This window comes from Trichechus manatus, unplaced genomic scaffold, assembly GCF_000243295.1.
Source record: "Trichechus manatus latirostris isolate Lorelei unplaced genomic scaffold, TriManLat1.0 scaffold00075, whole genome shotgun sequence".
Classification (NCBI taxonomy): domain Eukaryota; kingdom Metazoa; phylum Chordata; class Mammalia; order Sirenia; family Trichechidae; genus Trichechus; species Trichechus manatus.
The window spans coordinates 636,436-662,400 of record NW_004444011.1 but is presented as its reverse complement, the minus strand read 5'-3'; the positions used below and the strand labels follow the sequence as shown (position 1 = coordinate 662,400).

Genomic DNA, 25,965 nt, shown 5'->3' with positions numbered 1-25,965 from the left:
CTCCATTGTGTGTATGTACCATAGTTTGTTTATCCATTCATCTGTTGATGGACATCTGGGTTGTTTCCATCTTTTTGCTATTGTGAATAATGCTGCAGTGAATATGGGTGGGCATATGTCTATTCATGTTACGGCTCTTATTTCTCTATGATATATACCTAGGAGTGGGATTGCTGGATCATATGGTATTTCTATTTCTAGCTTTTTAAAGAAGCATCATACCACCTTTATAGTGGTTGTACCATTTTATAATCCCACCACCAATGTATAAGAGTTCCAGTGTCTCCACAACCTCGCCAGCATTTGTTGTTTTGTTTTTTTTTGTTTTTTTTTTTGATCAGTGCCAGTATTGCCAGGGAGAGATAGTATCTCATTGTAGTTTTGATTTGCATATCTCTAATGGCTAATGGGAAACCCTGGTGGCACAGTGGTTAAGTGCTACAGCTGCTAACCAAAAGGTCGGCAGTTTGAAAACATCAGGCACTCCTTGGAAACTCTGTGGAGCAGTTCTACTCTGCCCTATAGGGTTGCTGTGAGTTGGAATCGACTCGACGGCAATAGATTTGGTTTTTTTGGTTTTATGGCTAATGATTTTGAGCATCTCTTCATGTGTTTGTTACCTGCCTGAATGTCTTCTTTGGTAGAGTGTCTGTTCATGTCCTTTGCCCGTTTTTTAATTAAATTGTTTGTCTTTTTGTTGTTGAAGTGTTGAAGTTTTCTATAAATTTTGGAGATTAGACCCTTGTCGAATATGTCACAGGCAAAAATTTTTTCCCAGTCTGTAGATTCTCTTTTTATTCTTTGACAGTCTTTTGATGAGTATAAGTGTTTTAATTTTTAGGGTATCCCTGTTATCTAGTTTTTCTTCTGCTGTTTGTACATTGTTAGTTATGTTTAGTATTTTATTTATGCCGTGTATTATGGTCCCTAGCTTTGTCCCTATTTTTTTTCCATGATCTTTATCGTTTTCATTTTAATTTAAGTTTTTGACCCATTTTGAGTTAGTTTTTGTGTATGGTATGAGGTATGGATATTGTTTCATTTTCCTGAAAATGGATATCCAGTTTTGTCAGCACTATTTGTTGAAGAGTCTTTCTCTTCCCCATTTAATGGACTTCGACCCTTTGCTAAAGATCAGCTGTCCATAAGTAGATAGATTTACTTCTGGGTTCTCAGTTCTGTTCCATTGGTCTATGTGTCTGTTGTTGTACCAGTACCAGGCTGTTTTGACTAATGTGGCTGTATAGTAGGTTCTGAGATTGGGAAGTGTGAGGTGTCCTGCTCTGTTCTTCTTCATTAATGCTTTGCTTATCCGGAGCCTCTTTCCTTTCTATATAAAGTTGATGATTAGTTTTTCCATCTTGTTAAAGAATGCTGTTGGATTTGGATCAGGATTGCATTATATCTATAAATCAATTTGGGTAGTACTGACATTTTTATAATGTTACTTTCCTATCCGTGAGCATGGTATGTTTTTCCATTTATGTAGGTCTCTTTTGGTTTCTTGCAGAAGTATTTTGTCGTTTTCTTTGTTTAAGTCTTTTACGTCCCTGGTTAGATTCATTCCTAAGTATTTTATACAATTGATTTTTGTATGTTGATATTGTACCCTTCCACCTTGCTGAATCCTTTTATTAGTTTCTGTAGCTTTCTTGTAGACTCTCTGGGATTTTCTATGTATAAGATCATATCATCTGCAGTTAGGGATAGCTTTACTTCTTCCTTTCCAATCTGGATGTCCTTTATTTCTTTTTCTTGTCTTATTGCTCTAGCTACAACTTCCAGTACAATATTGAATAAAAGTGATGATAAAGGGCATCCTTGTCTAGTTCCAGTTCTCAAGGGGAATGCTTTCTGTCTCTCTCCATTGAGAATAATGCTGACTGTTGGTTTTGTATATATACCCTTAATTATGTTGAGGAGTTTCTCTTTTATTCCTATTTTTCTGAGAATTTTTTATCAGGACTTTATCAAATTCATTTTCTGCATCAATTTATATGATCATGTAGTTCTTTTCTTATGTTTTATTTATATGGTATATTACATTGTTTGATTTTCTAATGTTGAACCATGTTTGCATACCTGGTATGAATCCCTCTTGGTCATTGTCGCAGTCATCTAGTGCTGCTCTAACAGAAATACCACAAGTGGGTGGATTTAGCAAAGAGAAGTTTATTCTCTCCCAGTCCAGTAGGCTACAAGTCCAAATTCAGGGTGTCAGCTCCAGGGGAACGCTTTCTCCGTCAGCTCTGGACGAAGGTCCATATCATCAATCTTCCTTTAGTCTGGGAGCTTCTCTGCACAGGAACCTCAGCTCCAAAGGACACGCTCTGCTTCCGGCACTGCTTTCTTGGTGGTATGAGGTTCCCACGTGTCTCTGCTCGATTCTCTCTTTTATATCTCAAAAGAGATTGCATTAAGACACTAATCTTGTCAACCTCATTGGTGTAACCTCATCACAGTGATAGAATTTACAACACATAAGGAAATAACATCAGATAACACAATCATACAATACTGGGAATCATGACCTAGCCAAGTTGCTACATACATTTTTGGGGGGACAAAATTCAATCCATGACAGTCATGATGTATTATTTTTTGAAATGCTGTTGGATTCTATTGGCTAGGATTTTGTTGAGAATTTTTGCATCTATATTCATGAGGGATATTGGTCTGTAATTTTCTTTGTTAGTGATGTCTTTGCCTGGTTTGGGTATCAGGCTTATGCTGGTTTTATAGAATGAATTAGGGAGTATTCTGTCTTTTTCTGTGTTCTGGAATAGTTTAAGTAGAATTGGTGTCAGCTCTTCTCTGAATGTTTGATAGAATTCTCCAGTGAAGCCATCTGGACTAGGGTTTTTTTTGATTTGGGAGTTTTTTTATGGCCTCATCAATTTCTTCTTTTGTTATGGGTCTCTTCAAATTTTCTACCTCGGCTTGTGTTAGTTTAGGTAGGTAGTAACAACTTTTTTATTATTATCAAGAAGTTAGAGGGAATGGGGAGATTCATCTCCCTCAACCCACAACTGTTCACAGAAACAATAGAGTGCAGATTTTTCTCTTTGGTGAATGCATAGCCACTGTTCTAGTGGAACATTGAAGATCAATGCTAACCTGCCTGGACTTAATTTACTGTGATTCTCTTTAATGATTAGAAAGTCATTTTTACACATTCTTTGTTGTTTTGTTTTTGAAATGTTTACACACAACTATTCTGTCTTTTAATTCTTAACTTTTAATTCTTAACTGCCTTAACTGCTATTCGTATCAGCACCTGAATGTAAGTAAAGACTATGTATAACTAAGAGCACAGATGAAGATGAGCTTTGCAGCCATTCAGATTACCTTAGATCATCCACATATCCGGAATGACTTTGTCTGGTGCTAGAAGAAAGCAGCAGGCTTTTGACAGATTAACTTTTTATGAATATTTAAATTGAGTGTTTCATCATTGAATTGTATTTACTGCCACTAAATACATCATTTCTCTAAAGGCAAGAACTGTTCATCACAAGAAGAGAAAAATCTTAAAAACCTTTTGATTTTATGCAGAAGATATTAGGACCACTTTTTAAACCTATATGAAAAGTAGTCTGTGTTTTTAATGGTTTTATGTTTTATGAAAGTCTTCTTATAAGTAAGTCTGTTATTACATGTTGTATTTAATATGCAAAATTGTATGTTTTTGTGAATAAATCTTTTAGTTTTAAGTGTATCAAGTAGCCCCTTAATCTAATATTATCACACTCAAAATTTAATTAATAACAAGAAGTTATAACATATATGTATAACAAAGGAGTATTTGAACATGTTCATATGTGTATTCAGCCTTGTTCTTACAGATTAGCAAATTTAAATACAAACACGTGAAAAACCAAAGATGTGGCATCAGCAAACACACACACACACACATATGCACACATAATTTATTCTTTATTTTGAAACCCAGCACAAGCCAGTGGTATATAATTTTATGTAAATAGAAAATACATGAATATATATTACATATTAAAGTGGTAGAGGTATCTGACATATTACTATATAGTTCAGCTGTTACATTTTTGTTCTACAGTAAGGTATAACTCTAGGTTTGTGAGGTTAAAATTAATTAGATATATGATGTAAATAAAGGAATAAAGATAGAAAATATAACTTGTTTTTATTTATTAAATAATGGTTAATTAACCTATTACTTGAAATATTTACCTACATCAGATTGAATCAGAAAAGAAGAAGAGCTATTGATGGTGTTACTCAAGTTGCAAAATTTTTTATTTCAAAACTGATTCAGGCCTAAATAGATGTGAGGCCCAGTGAAACCTTTCTGTTTGCCAACAAAACATATCTGTATAAATACCAGTATTTACTCACTAGAAAAGCACAGAAAAAAAAGGAAACTATAATAAGACAATTAGAAACAGCATTGCTATAGTGAGTGACCACCACCTGTCTGTCAGTTGTCGTACTGTGACAGCTTGCATGTTGCTGTGATGCTGGAAGCTCTGCCACCTGTATTTCAGATACCAGCAGGGTCACCCATGGTGGACAGGTTTCAGCAGAGCTTCCAGACTAAGACAGACTAGGAAGAAAGGCCTGGTGATCTGCTTCTGAAAATTAGCCAATGAAAACCCTACGGATCACAACAGAATGTTGTTTGATATAGTGCTGAAAGAGAACCTCCCTAGGTTGGAAGGCCCTCAAAATATACAGTGGCTGCAACAGTGGGCTCAAGCATACCAGTGATGGTAAATTTGGCACAGGACTGGGCAGTGTTTTGTTCTGTTGTACATGGGATCTTCATGAATTGGAGACAACTCAATGGCAGGCTAACAACAACAAACAGTGAGTGAAGTCCCATAAACCTAGAGCTGGAAACGCTTAGAAACAGACTTTCTTTTTAATTTCCCTGATAGTTATAGGAAACGTAGAGCTTCATGACCTCAAAGCCCTAAAATTTCAGCCCTAAAATGATATGTCTCTGGCACAGTGCAGCAGGAACTGTATTTACAGTACAGCAGGTGGAGTGATAGAGAGCTTTCTGCACAGCTTGAGACCTGGGCTGTAGCCAGTTAGTTTTTCCCATTAGCCTAAGCAAGTCACTTAATCTCTCTGGTTTTTCAAAAAACCATTACTGAACACAAAGATGAACAAGATTTGCTGCTTACTTAATAACAGCTCGCAGTCTGGTAAGACATTCTTACATGGTAGCAAAAAGAGCATGATTCAGTACGGTAAATGCTGTTATCGAGTGCTTATGCCAAGTACCCTATGCTGTTTAGTTTAAATGTCACTACAATCCTATGAATTAGGTACTATTATTATCCCCTTTTTACAGACAAGGAAAGTAAAGCCCAGGGAGCTTATATACCTTATCAGGGTTGTTGTTGGGGGCCAGGATTTACTGATATCGTTATGAAGTGCAATAAACCACAAGTCTCTCTACTGAGTATGAAGACACCACTGAAGTGTTGACACGACAGCTAGATTTTGAATAATAATTCAAAAAGTGAAAAGAGAAGTGAAGAGAGGGGGGATATTATTTAAAAGGAATAGAATATACAAGGACAAAGAGAATTTTTAAAAACCTGTTCTGAGAATGTCAAGGGCCCTGAGTGGTGATAGCTGAGTCCTAAAAAGTAGGTTGGGGCAAATTTTAAAAGACCTTGAAAGACATGCTGAGGACCTGAACCCTCTCTACTTTGTCATGGTCAGTTATGGAAGGCTTTTAAATAGGAGAGTGCCATGTTCAACTTTGTATTTCACATTTGCAGAGGTAAAGAACCCTGGTGGTGCAATGGTTAAGAACTTGGCTATTAACTGAAAGGTTGGCTGTTTGAACCCACCCAGCGCTACACAGAAGAAAGACCTGAGATCTGCTCCCATAAAGATTATAGCCTAGAAACCTCTATGGGGCAGTTCTACTCTGTCACATGGGGTCACTATGAGTTAAAATCAACTTGATGGCACCTAATAACAACAGATAAGTAGAAGTGGTGTTTAGGATTGATGAGTGGGAGATAGACTAATGGCTGGGTAAGCTGATGAGGATCTCAACTATGACAGTAAGAATGAAGGAAGGAGGAGCACTCCACAGGGAGAATCAACAAGACTTTTTGACTTATTGGATGGAAAAATGGAAGGAGCCAAGGACTATGCCAAGGTTTCTAAGTTGGACTTATAAGTGAATAATGACCAAGAGAAGGCGTGAGGGGAGTGATGAAGAAGATGGGGAATGATGAGTTGGACCTGCTTAGATGGAAATGCCTGCAGAATATTAATTTGGATTTTTTTAGTCAGTTGAAATTAAAAACCAAACACATTGCTGTCGAGTTGATTACAACTGATAGTGACCCTATAGGACAGAGCAGAACAGCCCTATAGGGTTTCCAATGCTATAATCTTTATGGAAGCCGACTGTCACATCTTTCTCCCGTGGAGCAGCTGGTGGGTTCAAACTACTGACCTTTCAGTTAGCGGCTGAGTGCTTAACCACTGCACCACCAGGGCTCCTTCAGTTGAAATTAGGAATCTGGAACTCAGGAGAGTGCTGGGGCTAAATATATAGATTTCAGAGTCATTGGAAAAATGGGAATATAGATTAGAATCAAGGGAATGATGGAGAGCCCACAGAAGTAGACAATAGGGCTAAGGATTAAATGAAGTCTGTAGTCATTTGGAAACTCTGGTGGCATAGTGGTTAGGTGCTACAGCTGCCAAATCCAGCAGGTACTCCTTGGAAACTCTATGCGGCAGTTCTACCCTATCCTGTAGGGTGGCTATGAGTCAGAATCAACTCAGTGGCAGCGGGTTTGGTTTCTGGTTTTTTGGTAGTCATGTTGCTTTATGATGCTCTAACTTGACACAGGATAGAACACAGAAAAATGAGAAGGATGGATACTTGGCATTTTTTTTTTTAATTGTCTTTATCAATTGGCCAAAGCGCTGTTTTGGCATAAGCAAGTCCTGAGCTTGAGTTCCACAGTGAGTTTCAGAAGTACACTCGTTTTATATATAGTTCAAGTAGTTCAAGTATAGTTCAGCGGTTGGGCTGACATTCCATTTCAAAAGCAGAGAGCCTAACTTGTATTCTACCCTGGGGTTAAATGATCTTTGCCCTCTAGCTTCGAAGTAAGAATATTTTATTATCAAAAAGCACCCGTCTTGTGATTTTTTTTTCCTCTTCATTATACTTTTTCGAAATTTCTACATTTTCTACGTTGCCATGTGTTATTTTTGTAAGTAAGAAACTTGGTGTTTCAATAGACAGGAATTATTTGTCAATTAACTAAAAATTTGTACACCTCTACTCCATCACACAGGTTTTATATTCTTACTATAAGAAGGCCAGTTATAATAATAAAAATCTCTGATGCTTTGGTTTGGGGCTGTTATGGAATGAATTGTATCCCCCAAAATGTGTTGGAGTCCTAACCCCTACACCTGTGGATAAGGACCCTGGTGGCACAATGGTTAAGCACTAGGCTGGAAACGAAAGGTTGGCGATTCGAACCCACTCAGCAGCCCTGAGGGAGAAAAGACCTGGTAATCTTCTCCTGTAAAGGGAAACCCTATGGGGAAGTCCTGCTGTGTCATATCAGGTTGATATGAGTTGGAATTGACTAGATGGCACACAACAACAACATACCTGTGGATATAATCTCATTTGGGAACAATATTTTCTTTGTTATGTTAATGAGGCCATATCAGTGTAGGGTGTGTCCTAAACCTAATCACTTCTGAGTTATAATGAGCAGCACAGACACAGGGTCAAGCAAGCACAATTGGAGGAAGATAGATGCCATGCCATGTGAAAATGGCCATGGAAACTGGAATGCTGGGACAGACAAGGATCTTCCCCTAGAGCTGACAGAGAGAGAGAGAGCCTTCTCCTAGAGCCAGTGCCCTGAATTCAGACTTCTAGCCTCCTGAACTGTGAGGAAATAAATTTCTGGGTTTTTTTTTTTTTTTTTTTTTATTTTAAATACACCTACTTCTCACTCAACAATGATCTCATTATCCAACATTTCGCATTTACGACAATAGTAAATCCTGACTATTTTGTGCATTAATGCTGTACATCTGGCAGTAACAAACGCTAGGGTGCAAGGGAAGTGTAACACTGGCTGTGATGGTTGAGGTTATGTATGGCATGGAAGCAGTGTCTGATGTCCTCCAACCCCACAAGGGGGGAGGAGAAGCAAGATCAACAGCGCAAGGCTAACTCCCATGAGGTGGAGGTCAGACAAACCTCCTCTCTCCACCATCTTTACTAATTCTGACACCAACCGTCCCTCACACAGCACTCTCTACTTCTCCGCTGGGTTTGATAATTCATTGCAATGGCCAGACAGAACTCACAGACCATACTCACGATTATGGGGTTTATTAGGGAAGTAACAGTTGCAATTCAGGCTCAGGAACACTCAAGATAAAGTTCTTCCATCAGGACAGCCTATTCCTAGCCGTGTTCTCAGGTACACCTCTCCCTGGCCCTAGGCCTCTCCCCAAAGGCACTCAGCTTTTTCTCTCCATGGCCCAGGAAGCCCACTGCACTGTCTCCTGCCGCCGGCTCTCTGCTGCCAGGTCTCTCTCCTGCCATGACTTCTCACCGTCTTCAGGGTTTCAGCTTGCTCTCTCTCTTGGACTCCTGCCCCCAGGAGAGTCTAAGCGCAGGGATCCCAGGTCTAAAAGATGTGCTTTCCACTCCTGGCTATTCTTCTTTGGTGGTGGTAGGATCCTCCTCTCACTCTGGAATTGGCTCTCCTTTAGGACAAAACTGACCAATCCCCTTGGTAGGCCACAATTACCCTATCACACAGTCCTGCCCAGTCACCTGGATGGGAGTTACAAGACCATGGCTAGAAAGGCCACACACAAAAGTAATTAATCATACCATGTGTCAACTTGGCTGGGCCATGATTCTCAGTAGTTTGGCAGTTATGAAATGATGAATTTGGCAGTTATGTAATGATGTAATTGGGCAGTTATATAATCATGTAATTTAGTAGTTATGTAACGATGCAGTCATCTTCATTTTGTGATCTGATGTGATCATCTTCCATTTTTGCATAATGCCGATTTTTGCATAACAGTGTGGTCTTTGAAACCTAACTGTGTCGATAAGTGAGGAATGTTGTCGATTTAAGTGTTGTTGTTGAGAATACACACAGCAGAACATACACCAATTCAACAGTTTCTACATGTACAATTCAGTTACAAAATATCTGTTTTTTAAAGCCACCCACTTGTGGTATTTGTGTTACAGCAGCACTAGGAAACTAAGATGGGATTACCTGCTTTTTGGGATACTTGAGCAAGCATTTGAGTGTAGCTCTAAGGATAGCTTTTGCACATACAGCTTCTCAAAGCAGATTCTCAAGTCCTCTATGAAATTCACAAAAGTATCAAATCAGAGATTAAGTGATTTTTAATTCCAGGTTTATAGTCTGATATAAAAGAAGACAGGTATCTCACTAAGTTATTATAGTGCTCTTCCTGCTGACCAAGAAGCAAAAAGAAAAAACAAAGGAAAAAAAACTTCTCAGGCTCCAGATGGTTAAAGAACCAAGGAGTGAAATAGAAAATCCCCTGGTTGAGAAGGAGTACAAGGACTTTGGCATATCTCAGAGCATGCAACCTAAAACAACATTACTGACCGGCCCCTCCTGTATCAGACTGCTGAGCCAGCAGATGCTTTTGCTGCTCACTAGTTCAGATCAGCAGTAAAACCAGAGAAGAAACAGAGGCTGATCAGAAAACTGTAAGCAAACAGGCTGTCTTAGTAACCTAGTGTTGTTGTAACAGAAATACCATAAGTGGTAGCTTTAAAGAACAGAAATGTATTTTCTCACAGTTCAGGAAGCTAGAAGTCCGAATTCAGGGTATAGGTCTAGTGGAAGATCCCTCCCTGTCTGTTTCAGCTTCTGGTAGCTGCCAGCTATCTTTGGAGTTCCTGGGCTTGTAGATGCACCTGTCTCTGCTATCCATCATCCTCTTCCTCCTGAATTTCAGTGTCTATGCTGCTCTTTACATAACTCAAAGTGATTAAGTTTAGGATCCACCCTACACTGGAATGTCCTCAACTGAATGACTGATTACATTACATTAGATTGCATTATGCAAAGTGATTGCATTACATTAGGTTAGATTACATTCACAGGTATAGGGTTCCAGCATAAATTTTCAGGAGGACACAATTCAATCCATTACAGAGCCCTTCCCAGTTAAGGCTCGCTGCCATCTCAGCTGGAGTTAGTCCTGTCACCATCTCAGAAGAAAACAGCAGTATACGGCCCAGTGATCTCTTGCCTTTTTGTCTGCCTGAAGCATAAAATGGTATTTTCTTATTACAGTATCAGTGGTAAGTCCAAGGTTGGTCTTCCTGTCTGCAAAGACCTGCACCAACCTTGCCTCAATGCAAGTTATTCCTTAGAAAAAAGGAGTGTTGGCCAGACAGATATGATAAGGTCTGTCTTCACTGAGGAAGTCCAGGTCCAGGTCCAAGATCATGACCAGAATTGCTAGTTCGAAAGGCAATGAACCCTATATCCAAACTGAGTTAGATATGTGAAGATCACTTTGCTGTAGGTGTAAATATATGCCCTGTTAAGCATATATATCAGAGTACTTAGAGTGGATTTTAAATATATATATATATTTGAAGTTCATATATGAAATATATACACAGAGAGAGAGAGAGAAGAAAAACTATTTGAGGATAAAAACAGACTTGGAATTTGAGCCTTAGAGAAATATTGAGGATTTTGGAAATTTCCCATTGTCACTCAGGGAATTTAAGGCAGTGTTTCAACCTGACGTACAGTCTCAATCACCTTATCCCTTACCTGTGCACCCCCAAAAACCCAACAAAATCTGTCTGATAAAGTACTGTTCCTTTTAATCTACAATGTGTAACAAAATGAACTCAGAAGTGAGGTACTCAATAGATTTTAACTCCACCCAGTCATGATGTGAACATGGCTTGTTTTACAGTAAGTTGGCCTCATTGTGACTCCTCCACCCTAGCTCTTTTGGGCTGCTAACCCAAATAACACTTTTAGCTCTCAGGGCTGGGTGTTTTCTTTCTTTTTTTTAATTTTCGTTTTGACCTGTGGAAAATGCCACACATAAATAGTGCCCTGTCTTCTCACACTTATTGTGTAGACACTTTCCCCAGGTGGTGTAAACAGTTAATGTGTTTGGCTGGTAAGTGACAAGTTGGAGGTTTGACCACCCAGAGGCCCCCTTGGAAGATCTCCTTTCATTGAAAACCCTATGGAGCAGAGTTCTACTCTGAGACATGAGTGGCCATGAGTCTGAACCAACTTGGCAGCAACTGTTTTGTTGTTTTTTTGTATATGTCTGTCTGATTCTTGTACTATTTATTCCAAAAATAAGGAAGATAAACATGTAAGCATAATAAAAATTTATGTTCATAATAGCCCTTAACTCAAATGTCTTACTGTTTTCCTTCCAGGTGCAAGTCTTTTAAATTGTGGTTCGTTCAGTAGTGTATTTACTTATCCCATTTTGATGTTGACTCCTCTTAACAATTCAATATCAACATGCTCTAGGGGAAAGGAATGAAAGGACGGGGGGAGATGTTTACCAGATGAACGTAGGGAGAGTTTCAGGAGAGGTCACCAGGATGTACTGCTGTTTTGAGTAATTTTCATCTTAGATGAATGATTCACTCTGGCATATCCTCAGCCTATTGTGTATCGGTGGTGTGTACAGGCTGAGAAACTGAAATCTTTGGGTTCAATGGGTTTTTCTGATTCATTGATGTCACATTTCCTTTCAAGACTTTATTCTTCATCATCTTAGTACTTTTCCAAACCTAATGATTCAAGATAAAGCATCAATGGCAGGATTCTTATTCCCAGTGTCATCTTTGGTTCCTCTAAGTTTAATCTTAACACTGGTTGGCAGTTTTGATGTCCGCAAACAAACCTGTTTTTTCCACTCTAAATGGATTGCTTTTATGAAAAATTTGAAATCAGTAAACAGTAGCACTTACTTTTAAATGTCGCTGTTAGTAATTACTCATCTCAAAAAACCAAAGCAAATCAGTTGTTGTTGAGTCGACTTCAACTCATGATGACCACATGTGTTTCAGAGTAGGGCTGTGCTCCATAGGGTTTTCAATGGCTGTGATCTTTCAAAAGTAGATCCCCAGGGCTTTCTTCCCTCTCAAGGATGCCTTTATTTTGTCATATTATTATATTGCATAATAAAATAAAAGTCACATGGATAGTTCTGTAATTTTATTTTTTATTCAGCTATTTTTTCCCTTATTAAAGTTATAAATGAATAATCAGTTATAAGATTCTGAGTATCAGATTAATTGTTTAAGAGGACAGTTTGTGAAACCATGGGTACTTTGTTTACTTAAATACTTTCTTTCCTCCATTTTTTAGGTAATTGGAAGGGAGCATCTGATTCAGCTACTTTATCAGAGGGAATAAGGCCACACGTGAATGAACCTCGCATAGACTGTCGCTCTTAACGTGAGACGAAGTCCACCTGTATCTTTTCTTCTTCTGGCTTCAATAAACACTTTAGGTCCAACAGGTCACATAAAACAGGGTAAACACTCTTTCTTCACTGATGCTGTTTGATTCCCCTCTGACATCCTAGATTTGCCCACATAGACCTAGACCTGTGGTGTCTGCTTTAGCTGTCACTTCTGCACCTGAGTGCTCACCAGCCTACCTTTTGTGGTCTGACCCTGAACATCCACTGAATGGTTTCCTTGCATTCAAGCACTGGCCTTCCTGTCCCATGGCGTACATACACCTGATTCTTTCAGATGTATCTGCTACTTAGGAATGTGCTTGTCCTGTGGTATCATAGACCTCTTTTGTTTTAACTGAAGTCCCCTACCTGGTTCCTCCTGGCCAGTCCAATTTTATAGCTACGCATGCTCCTGTGTGGCACCTCCTCTACTGGGACCCAGATAGAGTGTTCTGGAAAGGTAACACATCCTTTCATAACAGTTCAAACGTTCTTCCTTGAATATACCAGTTGCCATCAAGTCGATTCCAACTCATGGCAATCCCATGTGTGTCAGAGCCAAACTGTGCTCCATAGGGTTTTTGGTGGCTGATATTTCGGAAGTAGGTCTCCAGGCCTTTTTTCTGAGGTGTATCTGGGTGGACTTGAGCCTCCAACCTTTCAGTTAGTTTAGTGCATTCACCGTTTGTACCACCTACGAACTTCTCCTCCTATATAAAACTTGCAAAACTGAAAGCTTGTAACAACTGTTGAATGTATTCATTAACTGTAGCTCAGAGCAGCTTTTGGGTTTCACTAGAGGGAGAGTCTAGAAAGAGAGCAAAGAAAGAATTATTGTGAGAAGCAGGACATTCAGATGGAAAATACTCTCAATCCTGTTCAGTGAAGATGGTAAAGTTGTATAGGGAAAACAGAATAACTTTTCTTCTTAAAATTGGGAGAGGGTAAATATATGATGGGAGAAATTAAGCAAGAAAATTTCATTATGGCAGAATTCCTAAGTGATAAGCCTGAGATAATGGTTGAAGATAATCTGGGAAGATTAAGCAGTAGTTCTGCAGGGCAGATATTTGGAGGATATGCACCAATTTACCCAAAATGTTTTTCAGCCAGCATCCCTTCTTATTGGTCAGTGCCCATACCTTACTGGGTACTAACTGATTTTAATATCAATTCTGGCTTATAAAACAGTTCTTGAAACATGATAACTACTATATAAGTATTATTTTTATCATCATCATCATTACATAACATTCCTTCACTTTCTAGGATTGGGATTTTTAAGTAAGCAGAGTCAGTGTGACAAAAGTATTTCATATACATATTTTATAAGGAGTCAGAGAAACCCTGATTAGCTGTAGCTATTAAAAATGAAAGCATGTTGCCTCTAAAGTATAGTTTGAAGTTGAGTTAAAGGGAGTACTCTAAGTTCTGAAGATAATTTTTTTAAGGAAAGATAGATCTGCCTTGATTTAGCCTATTGTCATGGATTGAATTGTGTCCCCCAAAATATGTGTATCAATTGGGCTATGCCATGATTCCCAGTATTGCGTCGTTGTCCACCGTTTTCTCATCTGATGTGATTTTCCTTTGTGTTATAAATCCTATCACTATGATGTTAATGAGATAGATTAGTGGCAGTTATGTTAATGAGGCGAGACTCAATCTACAAGATTGGATTGTGTCTTGAGCCAATCTCTTCTGAGATATAAAAGAGAGAAGTGAGCAGAGAGATGGGGGACCTCATACACCAAGAAAGAAGCACCAGGAGCAGAGTGTGTCCTTTGGACCTCGCATTCCTGCTCAGAGAAGCTCCTAGTCCAGGGGAAGATTGATGACAAGGACCTTCCTCCAGAGCCAACAGAGAAAGCCTTACTCTGGAGCTGATGCCCTGAATTTGGATTTCTAGCCTACTAGACTATGAGAGAATAAACTTATGCTTGTTGAAGCCATCCACTTGTGGTATTTCTGTTATAGCAGCACCAGATGACTAAGATACCTATCTTAGCCAAATAATTTATTTTAAACACACATACACAAAGAGATGGTTTAAAAAAATCTTAATCTTATAGAGCTACATACTGAAATACTTACGAAGAAATGATATTTGCTTCAAAATAGTCTGTTGAGGGGAAGATATGGATACATGACAACGGATACATGAAATTCATTATATTATTCTATTTTTGTATGTGTTTAAAAGTCTCCATATAAAAAAGGTTAAAACACAACACACTGTCTTAATTATCTAGTGCTGCTATAACAGAAATACCACAAGTGGATAACTTAACAAACAAATTTATTGTCTTACAGTTTAGGAGACTAGACGTCTAAATTCAGGGTGCCAGCTCCAGGGGAAGCTTTCTCTCTCTGTAGGCTCTGGGGGAAGGTCCTTGTCGTCAGTCTTCCCCTAGTCGAGGAGCTTATCAACACAGGGACCCCGGATCCAAAGAACGTGCTATTCTCCTGGCTCTTGTTTCTTGGCGGTATGAGTTTCCCCTGTCTCTGCTCGCTTCTCTCTTTTATATCTCAAAAGAGATTGGCTTAAGACACAACCTAATCTTGCAGATTGAGTCCTGCCTCATTAACACAACTGCCTCTAATTCTGCCTCATTAACGTCATAGAGGTAGGATTTACAACACATAGGTAAATTACCTCAGATGACAAAATGGTGGACAGTCACACAATACTGGGAATCATTGACTAGCCAAGTTGACCCATATTTTTGGGGGGACACAATTCAATCCATGACACACATATAACACATATACACACTACTGTAAATATTGTTTGGCTTTAATAATATACTGATCCTCTACACTCATCAGACTTCTTAGCTTGTGATGTAATCAGTGTTAATCCGTCTTGTTTTAGAGCACTTATGACACTTAGAAATTATCTGAGGCAAACTCCTAATTGTACAGATGAAGCAGCTGATTCCCTTTGCCAAACAACGCACTGTGGATTAGTGGCTGAGGGAGTTCTCACAGTCATCTCACCTAGTTTCCTGATCTAGTACTGCCCAAAGTGTCAAGAAAGAGAGCAGGTAGTTATACCTCACAGGGTATCCCAGCCCCTGTCTTACTGCAATACTTTCCTTCTCTTGGACAATTGCTTCATTTAGTTTAGGCAAAGAAAGGTTATAATCTAAAAAATATTCTATTTTCATCTTCGTTGATTTTTTTAAAATTTTACTTATTTTGTTGTTGTTGAGAATATACACAGCAAAATATACACCAATTTAACAGTTTCTACGTGTACCATTTAGTGACATAGATTACATTCTTCAAGTTATGCAGCCATTCTCGCCCTCCTTTTCTGAGCTGTTCCTCCCCCATTAACATAAATTCACTGCCCCCTGATGTTCCTATCTAATCTTTCAAGTTGCTGTTGTCAGTTTGATCCCATACAGATAGTTCTTAAAAAGGCATAGTGCTCAAGGCAGACATTTTTTAAACTGTTGTTTGGTTTTAAGAAGATTTCAGGGAATATTTTTGGTTTAAGGTTTAAATATTATCTCAGGGCAGTAGTTTCAGGGGTTCATCCAGCCTCCATGGCTCCAGAAAGTCTGGAGTCCATGAGAATTTTAAAATCTGTTTGACATTTTCCCTCTTTTGATCAGGATTCTTGATCAAAATGTTGAGTAATAGTAGCTGGGCACCATCTTGTTCCTCTGGTCTCATGACAGAGGTGGCAGTTGTTATGGAGGCAATTAGCCACAAATTCCATTTCCCCTCCTATTCCTGATTTTCCTTCTTCCTCTGTTGCTGCAGGCAAATAGAGACCGATTATTGTGCCTCGGATGGTCACTTGCAAGCTTTTAAGACCCCAGGCACTGTGCAACGAACTAGGAGGTAGAACAGAGGCATTAAACACGTTATTAGGCCAATTAACTGGGATATCGCATGAAACCATGACCCTAAACCTCTGAACCAAGGAACAAATTCCATAAAGTGTTTGGTTGTACATAAGCAGCCTCAGTAGTTACTCCATTTTTTTGTCATTGTTGTAAATATATCTACCACACATCTTTTGCCAATTCAGCTTTTTACAGGTGTACAACTTATTGACAGCAATTACAGTAATCAAGTGTGCAACCCTACCCTTAATCAATGCGATATTTCCATCACTGTTAACCCCTTCCCCCCAAAAAAAATGTTATATTTCAATCTTCACTGATTTTTTCAATTGACTGTCTAGCCATTTTAGTTCTAAGTGTCCATTGCCCCAATACTTCTAAATAAATGTATTAAAACTTTGATTTCAGAGATATCTTTGTTAAGTAGGGAATTTGGTAAATATGTTTAATCACTCCTGACATCTCTTTATGGTATATGTTTCTAAGTGGAGCTGGTGTTCTGCATCTCTTGTGACATAATCATCTGTGGTATGGATGACACTTTATTCTATAAGAGTGCCCTATGATGAGTTGAAGAACCCTGGTGGCACAGTGGTTAAGCACTCAGCTGCTAACCAAAAGTTCAGCAGTTTGAGCCCACCAGCCACGCCATGGGAGAAAGACGTGACAATCTGCTTCCATAAAGATTTGCAGCCTTGGAAACCCTATGCGGGAGTTCTGTTCTGTACTTAAGGGTCCCTATGAGTCGGAATTGACTTGATGGCAATGGATTTGGTTTTTTTGGTTATGGTGAGTTGAATTCCTGAATGATGTACACTTAATCCACTTGGCCCCAAAGAGACTAATTTAGTTTGGAAAAATAGACTCCAGAGTGGGAAATACCACCCATTTATTTCTGTTCCAGTTCAGACTGCTTTAGTCCAACCTGGTAGAGAGACTTAACCTCCTAGGTGATCATGTTCATTCTGATGCAGTTCCCAGGGTTTGGTTCAGTCTTGGACCAAGCCAAATTGGAGGGTGGTCAGGCTTGGAATCTCAGACTGAGATGAATGTTCTCCATATCTTTCTATTCTGAACTTCCCTGCCCATGGATGGGATCCTTGAAGAAAAAAGGAGTTGTGATATTTCTCCAGACATCAGAATTTTATTCAGCTGTTGATGTCTGGATTTCTTTCTTTTTCAGATGGGTGAGTCAAGTGATGATATAGACCAAATGTTCAGCAATTTGCTGGGAGAGATGGATCTCCTAACCCAGGTAAACTCCCCTTCTTAACTTTCAAATTAGAAAAAAAATGTAGTTACAGAATTTAATTTTAATATGATGAAGGATCTGAATGAGCGGTCTTAAAAAAAAAACAACAACTGGAGATTGACAATATTATGTATTTGTGATGTGGCCATGGTAGAGAAAAAATAAAGCCTTTTCCTGATTATACTCTGAGTTCAGTTAATTCAATACACTGGTCCCACATACATTCTGTTATGGCAGCGCTCATGCTCATCATGGTCAAATATTGGCCAATGGAGGAATTTTCTTTGAGTATATCCCCACCACTACCAACACCACCATCACTGAACAATTTCCCCTGTGGTTACCCATATAAAGACTAGCTAAGAAACTTACATGATCTTTAGTAAAGATTCTTTACCAACCTTTGAAGAACAGCTGTATTTTAAAGGAGCAAGTGGGAGTTATTGTGGCTTACTGATTAGACCATAAGAATTTAGTCCCCTCAAAGTACCATGAAGGCTGCTGACTCAGGGATCACCCTCATTGTCAGGCAGACGGGAGCCCAGTGACCGCCAGCCCAAAGACCACTGACCCAGGTTAATAGCACCTGCTTTACAAAGTCATGTGAGCTTCAGTGTGTCTTACAGTCTCCTCAGAAATGCTTCTTTGATTCAGAAAGTAGAGCTCATCAATTTCAGCATAAAATGTCAAAATAAGAATACCCCAATATTCCTAAAAAAGATAGGGATTTTTTTAAGTTTTCTATAAAATAAATGGAGAATAGTCTGTGCTTTGAAAAATACATATTATAAGAAAAATAAACCAAGCCTAGTTAACATCTACTTTATAGTACCAATAAAATTCAAGAACATCTGGATTCTGTGAAAGAAGAGACAAAATATGAGACAGTAGGCTTAGATGGAAAGGGCGCTGGTTAAAAGGTGAATGTTAGAATGGTAGTCATGTTTCCATAGATGAAAGGACTTTTCCCTTTGCCTCCATGAGGAGGAAGATTTGAGTGAACGTTTATGGTCTTTTCTCTGCCCGTTTAGTGACTTCTCCTGCTGGTGGGAAGGGGTGACAGTTCTGGTTGTTCAGAGTCTGGAATTTTCAGAGGACCACAGTTGAGTATTCTTATTGTAACTCAAAAGTAGGAAAGAGTCCCCTCCAAGACTCTTGGACCGGCCTTCACTCAAGACCCTTCTGGTGTTTGTTCTTTCTTTATTGTGCACAAGTGGGCGTAGTCAGAGGGTTTGTTTGGCAAGTACAGCTCTCCTAACAGGTAGGTCTCAAGATTTCAGGGCAAGGAAAAGGTCCTACTTTGTCTTTGGGTCTAAAATCTGTCCTTCAATTTGGTCATTAGCAAATGCCCTTTGAGATTGTTGAGTATTTTCCTAGTCATAGAAAAGCTGATATTCTGATTCCTGTTTGTGAATTTTGTGCCTATTCTATTCTTCTTTGGGTGGGGTGGAAAAGTCTTAGGCTTTCTAATCTCAAATAAGTAAAAAATTAAAGGGAACTAAAATGTAATAATGTGATTTTAACTTTTTTATTTTGAAATAATTTCAAGATTTAGAAAAGTTGAAAGAGTAGTACAGAAAAACTGATATTTACTTTTCTCCCAGATGTCTCATTTCTTAACATGGTACCCCATTTACTTTATCATTCTTTCTCTCATATATATACATATATATATATATATGTATAGCATTTTTTCATAGAGAGAAAAAGTGTGTGTGTGTGTGTGTGTGTATGTACACATACAGATGCATGTCCTGAAAAATTGCTAGTGAATTGAGCAATAAATAAAAAATGGGAAATTTGAGTATAAAATGATTGTCAGTCAGCAATGAAATACTTTAAACACAGAAATAAGTCTAAATTACTTATTTAGATGGTTATTAATCAAGAGGTAAATATCATAAACAATTCTTAAAAGAAAATGTCACATCAGTAATTCATATAATAATAATGAACTGAGTCTGATTGGGTTATACTAAAAAATTTGGATAAAGTTTGATAATGTACTAATATATGGGGGGATAGATAGTAGATATTTTCTCATGAGGTTGATAGTTAGAAAATAATAATTCAGATATTTTCTTAAAATAAGTTAATGTAGCTACTAGTAGAGTTAAAAATTTAATATATGCCCTCTAGATCATGGAAAGAAAACAGACCAAATAGCAAAAGATAGAAAACAAATAAAGCAATAATAAAACATGAAAAAAAAAAAAAAACCTGCTGCTGTCAAGTTGACTCCGACTCATAGCATCCCTATAGGACAGAGTAGAACTGCCCCATGGGGTTTTCAAGGAATGGCAGGCAGATTCTAACTGCTGACCTAAAAAGAATAACCATGAAAATTATATAAAACAAGATGATAGAAGACCAGATGTCAGTTAGGACAGTAAACATAAATTCAGGAATAAACTCCCCTCCTGAAAAGCAAAAATCTCCAATTGGATCAGAAACTACAATCCAATGCACAATCCAATGTTATGCTATTTAGAAGGGGCACCTTACATCAAAATGAGTCAGAGGCATTAAAAGTTTAGTGGTGGGCATGATATATACAGAAATATAGCAAAAAGTAAGTGAAGGATAAAATCACAATAATAACATTAGACAAAGGAAGATTCATGATGAAAAAATATTAACTTGGAAAAGAGTTATTTTCATCAAGAAAAACTGCAAATCAAATTCAAGTTTTACCAGTCGTGGACCTTTTCATGTTGAAAAATATAGCAGCATATAGATCAATGTGAGAGATACAAAGATAGAAGGATAGAAAGACAAAAGTTGTGGGAACTTTTAATATAGCTCTCTCTCAGTCTTTGATAGATTGATTTGAGAAATAAAGATATAAATTTTCTAAATAATACAATTAACCAGGTGGATTTGTATTTGGTTATATTTTTCTTCCTTTTGTTTTTCTGGTATTTCTAAGTTTCTGTAATGATTAATATTAGTTTTATAACTTAGAAAACCCACATAAAATAATTATTAGAACAGGTACACAATTCATCTTTTTCTAAATTGCTATCTTCTACCAGTACCAGTGGAGAGTCCCTAGTGGTACAAATGGTTAAGCGCTCAACTACTAACCAGAGGTTGGTGATTGGAACCCATCCTGAGGCACCTTGGAAGACAGTCCTGGTGATCTGCTTCTGCAAGGTCACAGCCTTGAAAACCCTATGAAGCAGTTCTGCTCTGCACACATGGGGTCACCATGAGTTGGAATCAGCTTGACAGCAACTAACAACAACCAGTACAAGTTGCCATCGAGTTGATTCTGACTCATGGCGACCCCATGTATGTCAGAGTAGAACTGTGCTCCACAGGGTTTTCAATGGCTGGTTTTGGGGAAGGAGAGTACCAGGCCTTTCTTCTGAGGTGCCTCTGGGTGGATTTAAACCTCTAACCCTTTAGTTAGAAGCCAAGGGTGTTAACCATTTGCACCACCCAGGGATTCCATATGTTCTACCCACAGTGTTCACAGTGTTAGTGTGGCAACAATTATAAAAAAGAAACTTCGAAGCACAGCTCCTAAATACTGCATCTTCAAAAGTGTATATTTCACTTGAAAAGCTTCAGATAAAGGTCAGCTCAAAGTTTGAGGAAATGAAGAAAAAGAACACGATTTGTTCCTCCTTCTACACTTTGTTCTGACTAAGTTGTCTACCCGTAATCACGTACTTCTCCACCTGGCGCCACGCATCATGCCTTGTCCCTCAAATCATCTCAACTCTGGGGAGAAAGAGGAAAGAAGGAACATATCTGTGATGCCAGGAGGCGTCCCCCAGATAGGTTTACAGTCACTCAGAATCTGGGAGCAATATTAAAGCCACCAAAACAATAGAAAATGTTTATCATTTCCCCTTTCAGCCTCCCCTTTTTCCACTTTAGACAAGTTATGAGTGTTTATATCTGTGTAGTCTCAGAAAAGGACTTTTAGGAGTCAACAATTTGAAATTTGTTGTGAAACAATTTAGAAATCAATACAGTGTCCACTGTACTGTCCCAGAAAACACAAAGAATCAACTAAAAACAATTACATTGTAAGGCTTTTTGTTCACAATTAATTAGAAAAGGCAATAGTTTCCTACCATATACATATATACATATATATATATAGTAGTTTCCTACCACATATATGTATGTAGTAGAAAACTACTTCCTTTTATAAATACATACATACACATCCACACACTCTGGAAACCAATGTATATATTAACTGATTAACTGGATGTTTTGTGGGAAAAGGGAACCCAGTCGATTCTACTGTTTTATAAAGAAAATTTAAATCCATAAATAGCCAGGAAAATTTGAAAAAGAAGAGTAATGTTATGTTAAACCAGATTACTGAAGCAGAATTAGATCCAAATATATATAGGAATTTAAAATCCTATAGAGTTGGCATCTTAAATAACTGGGAAAAGGAGGAGTATTTGCTGAATGTAATAAATAGTGTTGGGATAACACACCTGGAAGATGAAACCCTGAATTTCTACCTCATACCTTACACCCAAATGAGTTCCATGAATCAAAGATCTAAATATATGAAACACATATACAAGAAAACACAGGAGAAATTTTTATATCATCTTGAAATGCAGATAGCTTTCCTAAGCAAGACACAATACTCAGAAGCCATAAAAGAAAAAGTGAGATATATTTAAATATACAAAAATTTCAAATTTCAACATGGCAAAAAGTAAATAAACTATGAGTTCATAAAGATCCCTAAAATAAAACAAAAACCCTTTAATGGTCACCATTGGAAGTTGCCAGGGCATTAACTTGTTACTCTGAAAACTGGTAAATAAAAGGAGAGAATCTACAGTCCTGGTCAAACTGTATTTCAGAGTAAATAAATAATTGATGAGAGAAAGTTCTTCTTTATAGAAAAAGTCCAGCTAATACATTAAGAAAGAATGAGAATTAGAAAACCACCGTTATGAAACTTCTAATGAAATAAAATTTTGAGCGTATGGTTTTTAAGATCAGTATAGAGCAGTGTTCTCAAACTTAACTTACATCACCTTCATGATTTTTGCCATACTTGCAACGCACCTGCCCTTTTATTTTCTTGGTCTTTTGTTGATTTTTTAGAATTAAATTTCATCTCAAGCAGGTTAGATGTTCTAATTTATTTTTTTCTTAATAAACATCCAAATAGATCCAAACGATTTAAATTTTAAACATTTGTTTTTTTGTGTATCACCTAAAATTATTTCACAGGCCACCTCATTTAGATAGAAATGCTACATACTTAGCTTCATCTTGGGCTTTGGATTGCTTCCTATGATTAAAGTACTTTCTTCCTAAAACCAGTTTCCTCTCTTTTTTCCCTTGCTCTTCATGTTTCTAGAATCCTTTTCTGTTTGTTTTATTTTGGCTTTCTTTTTTTAATTTCAATATTAAAATTTTGTTGAGAACTACTTCTAATGTTATTAAATGCTAGAACAAATTATATTCCTGAAGGAAAAAAAAATTAGTTAGCTACCCTAATTGTGATGTTAGACTTCTTAATCATAGCATTAAAAACACAGTTAACGAATTTCTGTACTTTATTTCACAAATTTTTTTGTTCTGATGTTTGCCCCATAGTTCATCCATGAAGCTCTTCTTTTTCTAATCAATTTCTGCATGTTCCTTCCAATTTCTGAAATCAGTTCTGAGATTGCAGTCATTTTTTTCTTACATTTTATCCTTGATTCTAACTTGCTTGAGCTAATTTTGTTTTTACCTTCTTGATTCAAGTGATTATATTTTATTAATTTTTTCTCATATATAATGATGGGTTTTTTTTTTCAATTTAAAAGATGAACAAGAATATTATTCACTAGAACAAATTAACATCTAAAGATTCATTCACTACCATAAAAGCATTCATGTTTAAGAACAGGTGAAATTCTGAGATTATAGACATAAAAATATGCTTGAAAATTTAAATTGTGAGTATAATATAACTTATTCTCAGCATTCTCAGGTGACCTGTTTTGTTTCTAGATGTGCCTTCTAGAATAACTGTTAAGTTGGAATTTTCTTTAGAGAAACAAACATCACATAAAACATTTTTGAGTAAGGATATGATTTTTAATATATATATATAGAGAGAGAGATAAAATGTGTGAAAAATATATATTTTTTTACTTAATGTTAAAATATGCTTCAAAAATGTTTATATCATAAATGACTTTTGTTTTTGGTGGGTGGGGGTACAATGGGGATCTGTTTCCACAGAGTTTAGGAGTTGACACTCTTCCTCCCCCTGACCCAGAACCGACCAGAGCTGAATTTAACTACACTGTGGGTTTTAAAGATTTAAATGGTAAGCATAACAATTTTTTTCTTAAGTAATTTATAATCATATCATTGACTAAAATCTGTATGGAGCTATAATTTGAAAACTAAATTAAAGGAACCTGGATATCATGATAAGTATCATTTTTAAAGTACTGGATTTCAGATTGTGTTTTTCTTATTAATAAGCCCATAGAGTAATAAGGAGTAATAGAATAAAATATTAATAAGGAAATGCCCCTTCAAGGATAATAATGAACAGCCCATTGGACTTCTGGGCACCATGGTGCTATATGCAGAAAAACCACACCATCCCTCTACAGCAAAGATCAAAAAAACTAAGACAAACAGAGAAAACGGCAATCCTGAAACCCTAAGCATCAAATGAAGAGATAAAGAACTCAGCCAAGCACCGAATGGAATAAGAAACTGTCAGAGAGCAGAGAGCAAGAAGAGATACATGCAGAGGTCCCCTATCAGCTAGCACACCGCGGATCCGCCATCTTGGACTCCTATCAGAGATCAGCAAATGGGGTGCGAGAAGGCAGCTTCACCGAACTTCCAGCAGGAGACAGAACAACCAGTAACCAGCGATATATATATGCTTTCCCACCCCCCACCCATCTTCACCTCTACTCGGCCCCCTCTGCTTCCCGTGGCCACAGTCTCTTGGCTGGGAAGCACCAGCTTCAGCAGTGTTGCTTGGATTCCAACCGCCTGCACTGGCCAGCTCCCTAAGTGCCATTTGTTGGCTGTTGATGTTGCTTTCTTTCGCTTCTTTAGATTTCTTCCTTACCTCTCACCACCTCCCCCTCCTTTCTCTCAAATACCTGGCTCCGTGTGCCATCTTTGCTTCTTCCTGAAAGGCTGTGAAATGCCACTTGAATGTGAAACTGCTTCCCGGCCGGTGCTGCCATGCTGGTGGGATCCCGGGGCTTTTACTTGTTTGTTTTGAATTGTTTTCTTTTTCTTTTCTCGAACTGGGGGCCCTTTCTAGCTTGGCAGTACTATGCGGCTTGGGACCTACCCCCTCAGTTTGCACAGACCTGCAGAGGGATCCCTGAGGACACTTCTTTTTTCTTGTATTTTTTTCTTCTGTTTATTGGGGGTTTTCTTGTTCTTCTTTTTTTAATTCATTTGTTTTGTTTGTTTTACCTCTTTTCCCCTTTTTATCTTTCTTCATTATTCAGTTTCTCATCTCTCTATACTTTCCTTCTCTTCTTGTCCCCTGAATACCTGGTGCTGAGTGGCACCTCTACCCCTTCTAGCCAAGCTGTACTTCACAGCCTGGGAGCAACATCCCCAGACCTCACAGCCACACCAGTGGGATCATTGGGAGTTTTTCTTTTCTTTTTTCTTTCTAATTTTTATTTATTCATTTTATTCTTCTCTTTTCTTTTTTTTTTTCTTCTTCTCCTTTTTGTTTTTCTCCATTTCATAGTCTATCATCTCTCCACTCCAATGGCAAGCTCCCCTAGCACTCATTTTTGTTTGTTTCTGTGTTTTTGGATCTGTTCCTCTCCTCTCTCCCATACCCATCTTAGCTTCACACATCACAATCTCCCCCTTCATCCTGCCTACCTACACTGTGTGCTGAACATCACACCACAAGCAGCCAAGGCACAGCCTACTGGAACCAGCCCTGCACTGATTACTGGCCTGCCCTGCTGGCCATAGGAGGTGCCACAAACAACCCATCCCAGCAACTCCTCTTCAGCTAGACCTGCCCTGCTGCACCATAGCTGAGAGACTGACACTGGGAATTGGAGAAGGAGGTGAAAAGTATCATTCCCACAGACAAGCAAACAACAAAGAATGCACGGCCAACTGCTCAGACATAGCCAAATAAAACAAAAAAGCAGGATGAAACAAACAAATCTACAATCAATAAACAAGGAAAATAACTACCAAATGCTGTGAAGACAGCAGAAAATATCAAAACATTTCAAAAACAGGACAGGATGGTTCCAGTAGGCATCCAAAATAAAACACCAGATGACTTTCCAGTAGAAGAAAAGGCACTAGAACTACCTGATAGGGAATTCA

The 25,965-nt window shown here is 38.0% G+C and overlaps 1 protein-coding gene across 5 annotated transcripts in view; it reads left to right on the top strand.

The window, feature by feature from the left end:
- APBB1IP (amyloid beta precursor protein binding family B member 1 interacting protein) overlaps positions 1-25,965 on the top strand; it is a 165,694-nt gene that overhangs the window by 48,439 nt on the left and 91,290 nt on the right. For 3 of the 5 annotated variants that reach the window (XM_023735014.1, XM_023735011.1, XM_023735013.1), the window contains 3 exons: positions 12,423-12,591; positions 17,563-17,634; positions 23,860-23,947. In XM_023735014.1, coding sequence (XP_023590782.1) covers positions 17,563-17,634; positions 23,860-23,947 — 160 coding nt within the window. In that variant the 5' untranslated portion in view covers positions 12,423-12,591. Of the gene's footprint in view, positions 1-9,165; positions 12,592-17,562; positions 18,734-23,859; positions 23,948-25,965 lie in introns of those variants that run through there. The other 2 variants (XM_004380524.2, XM_023735015.1) reach the window with 2 other exon arrangements.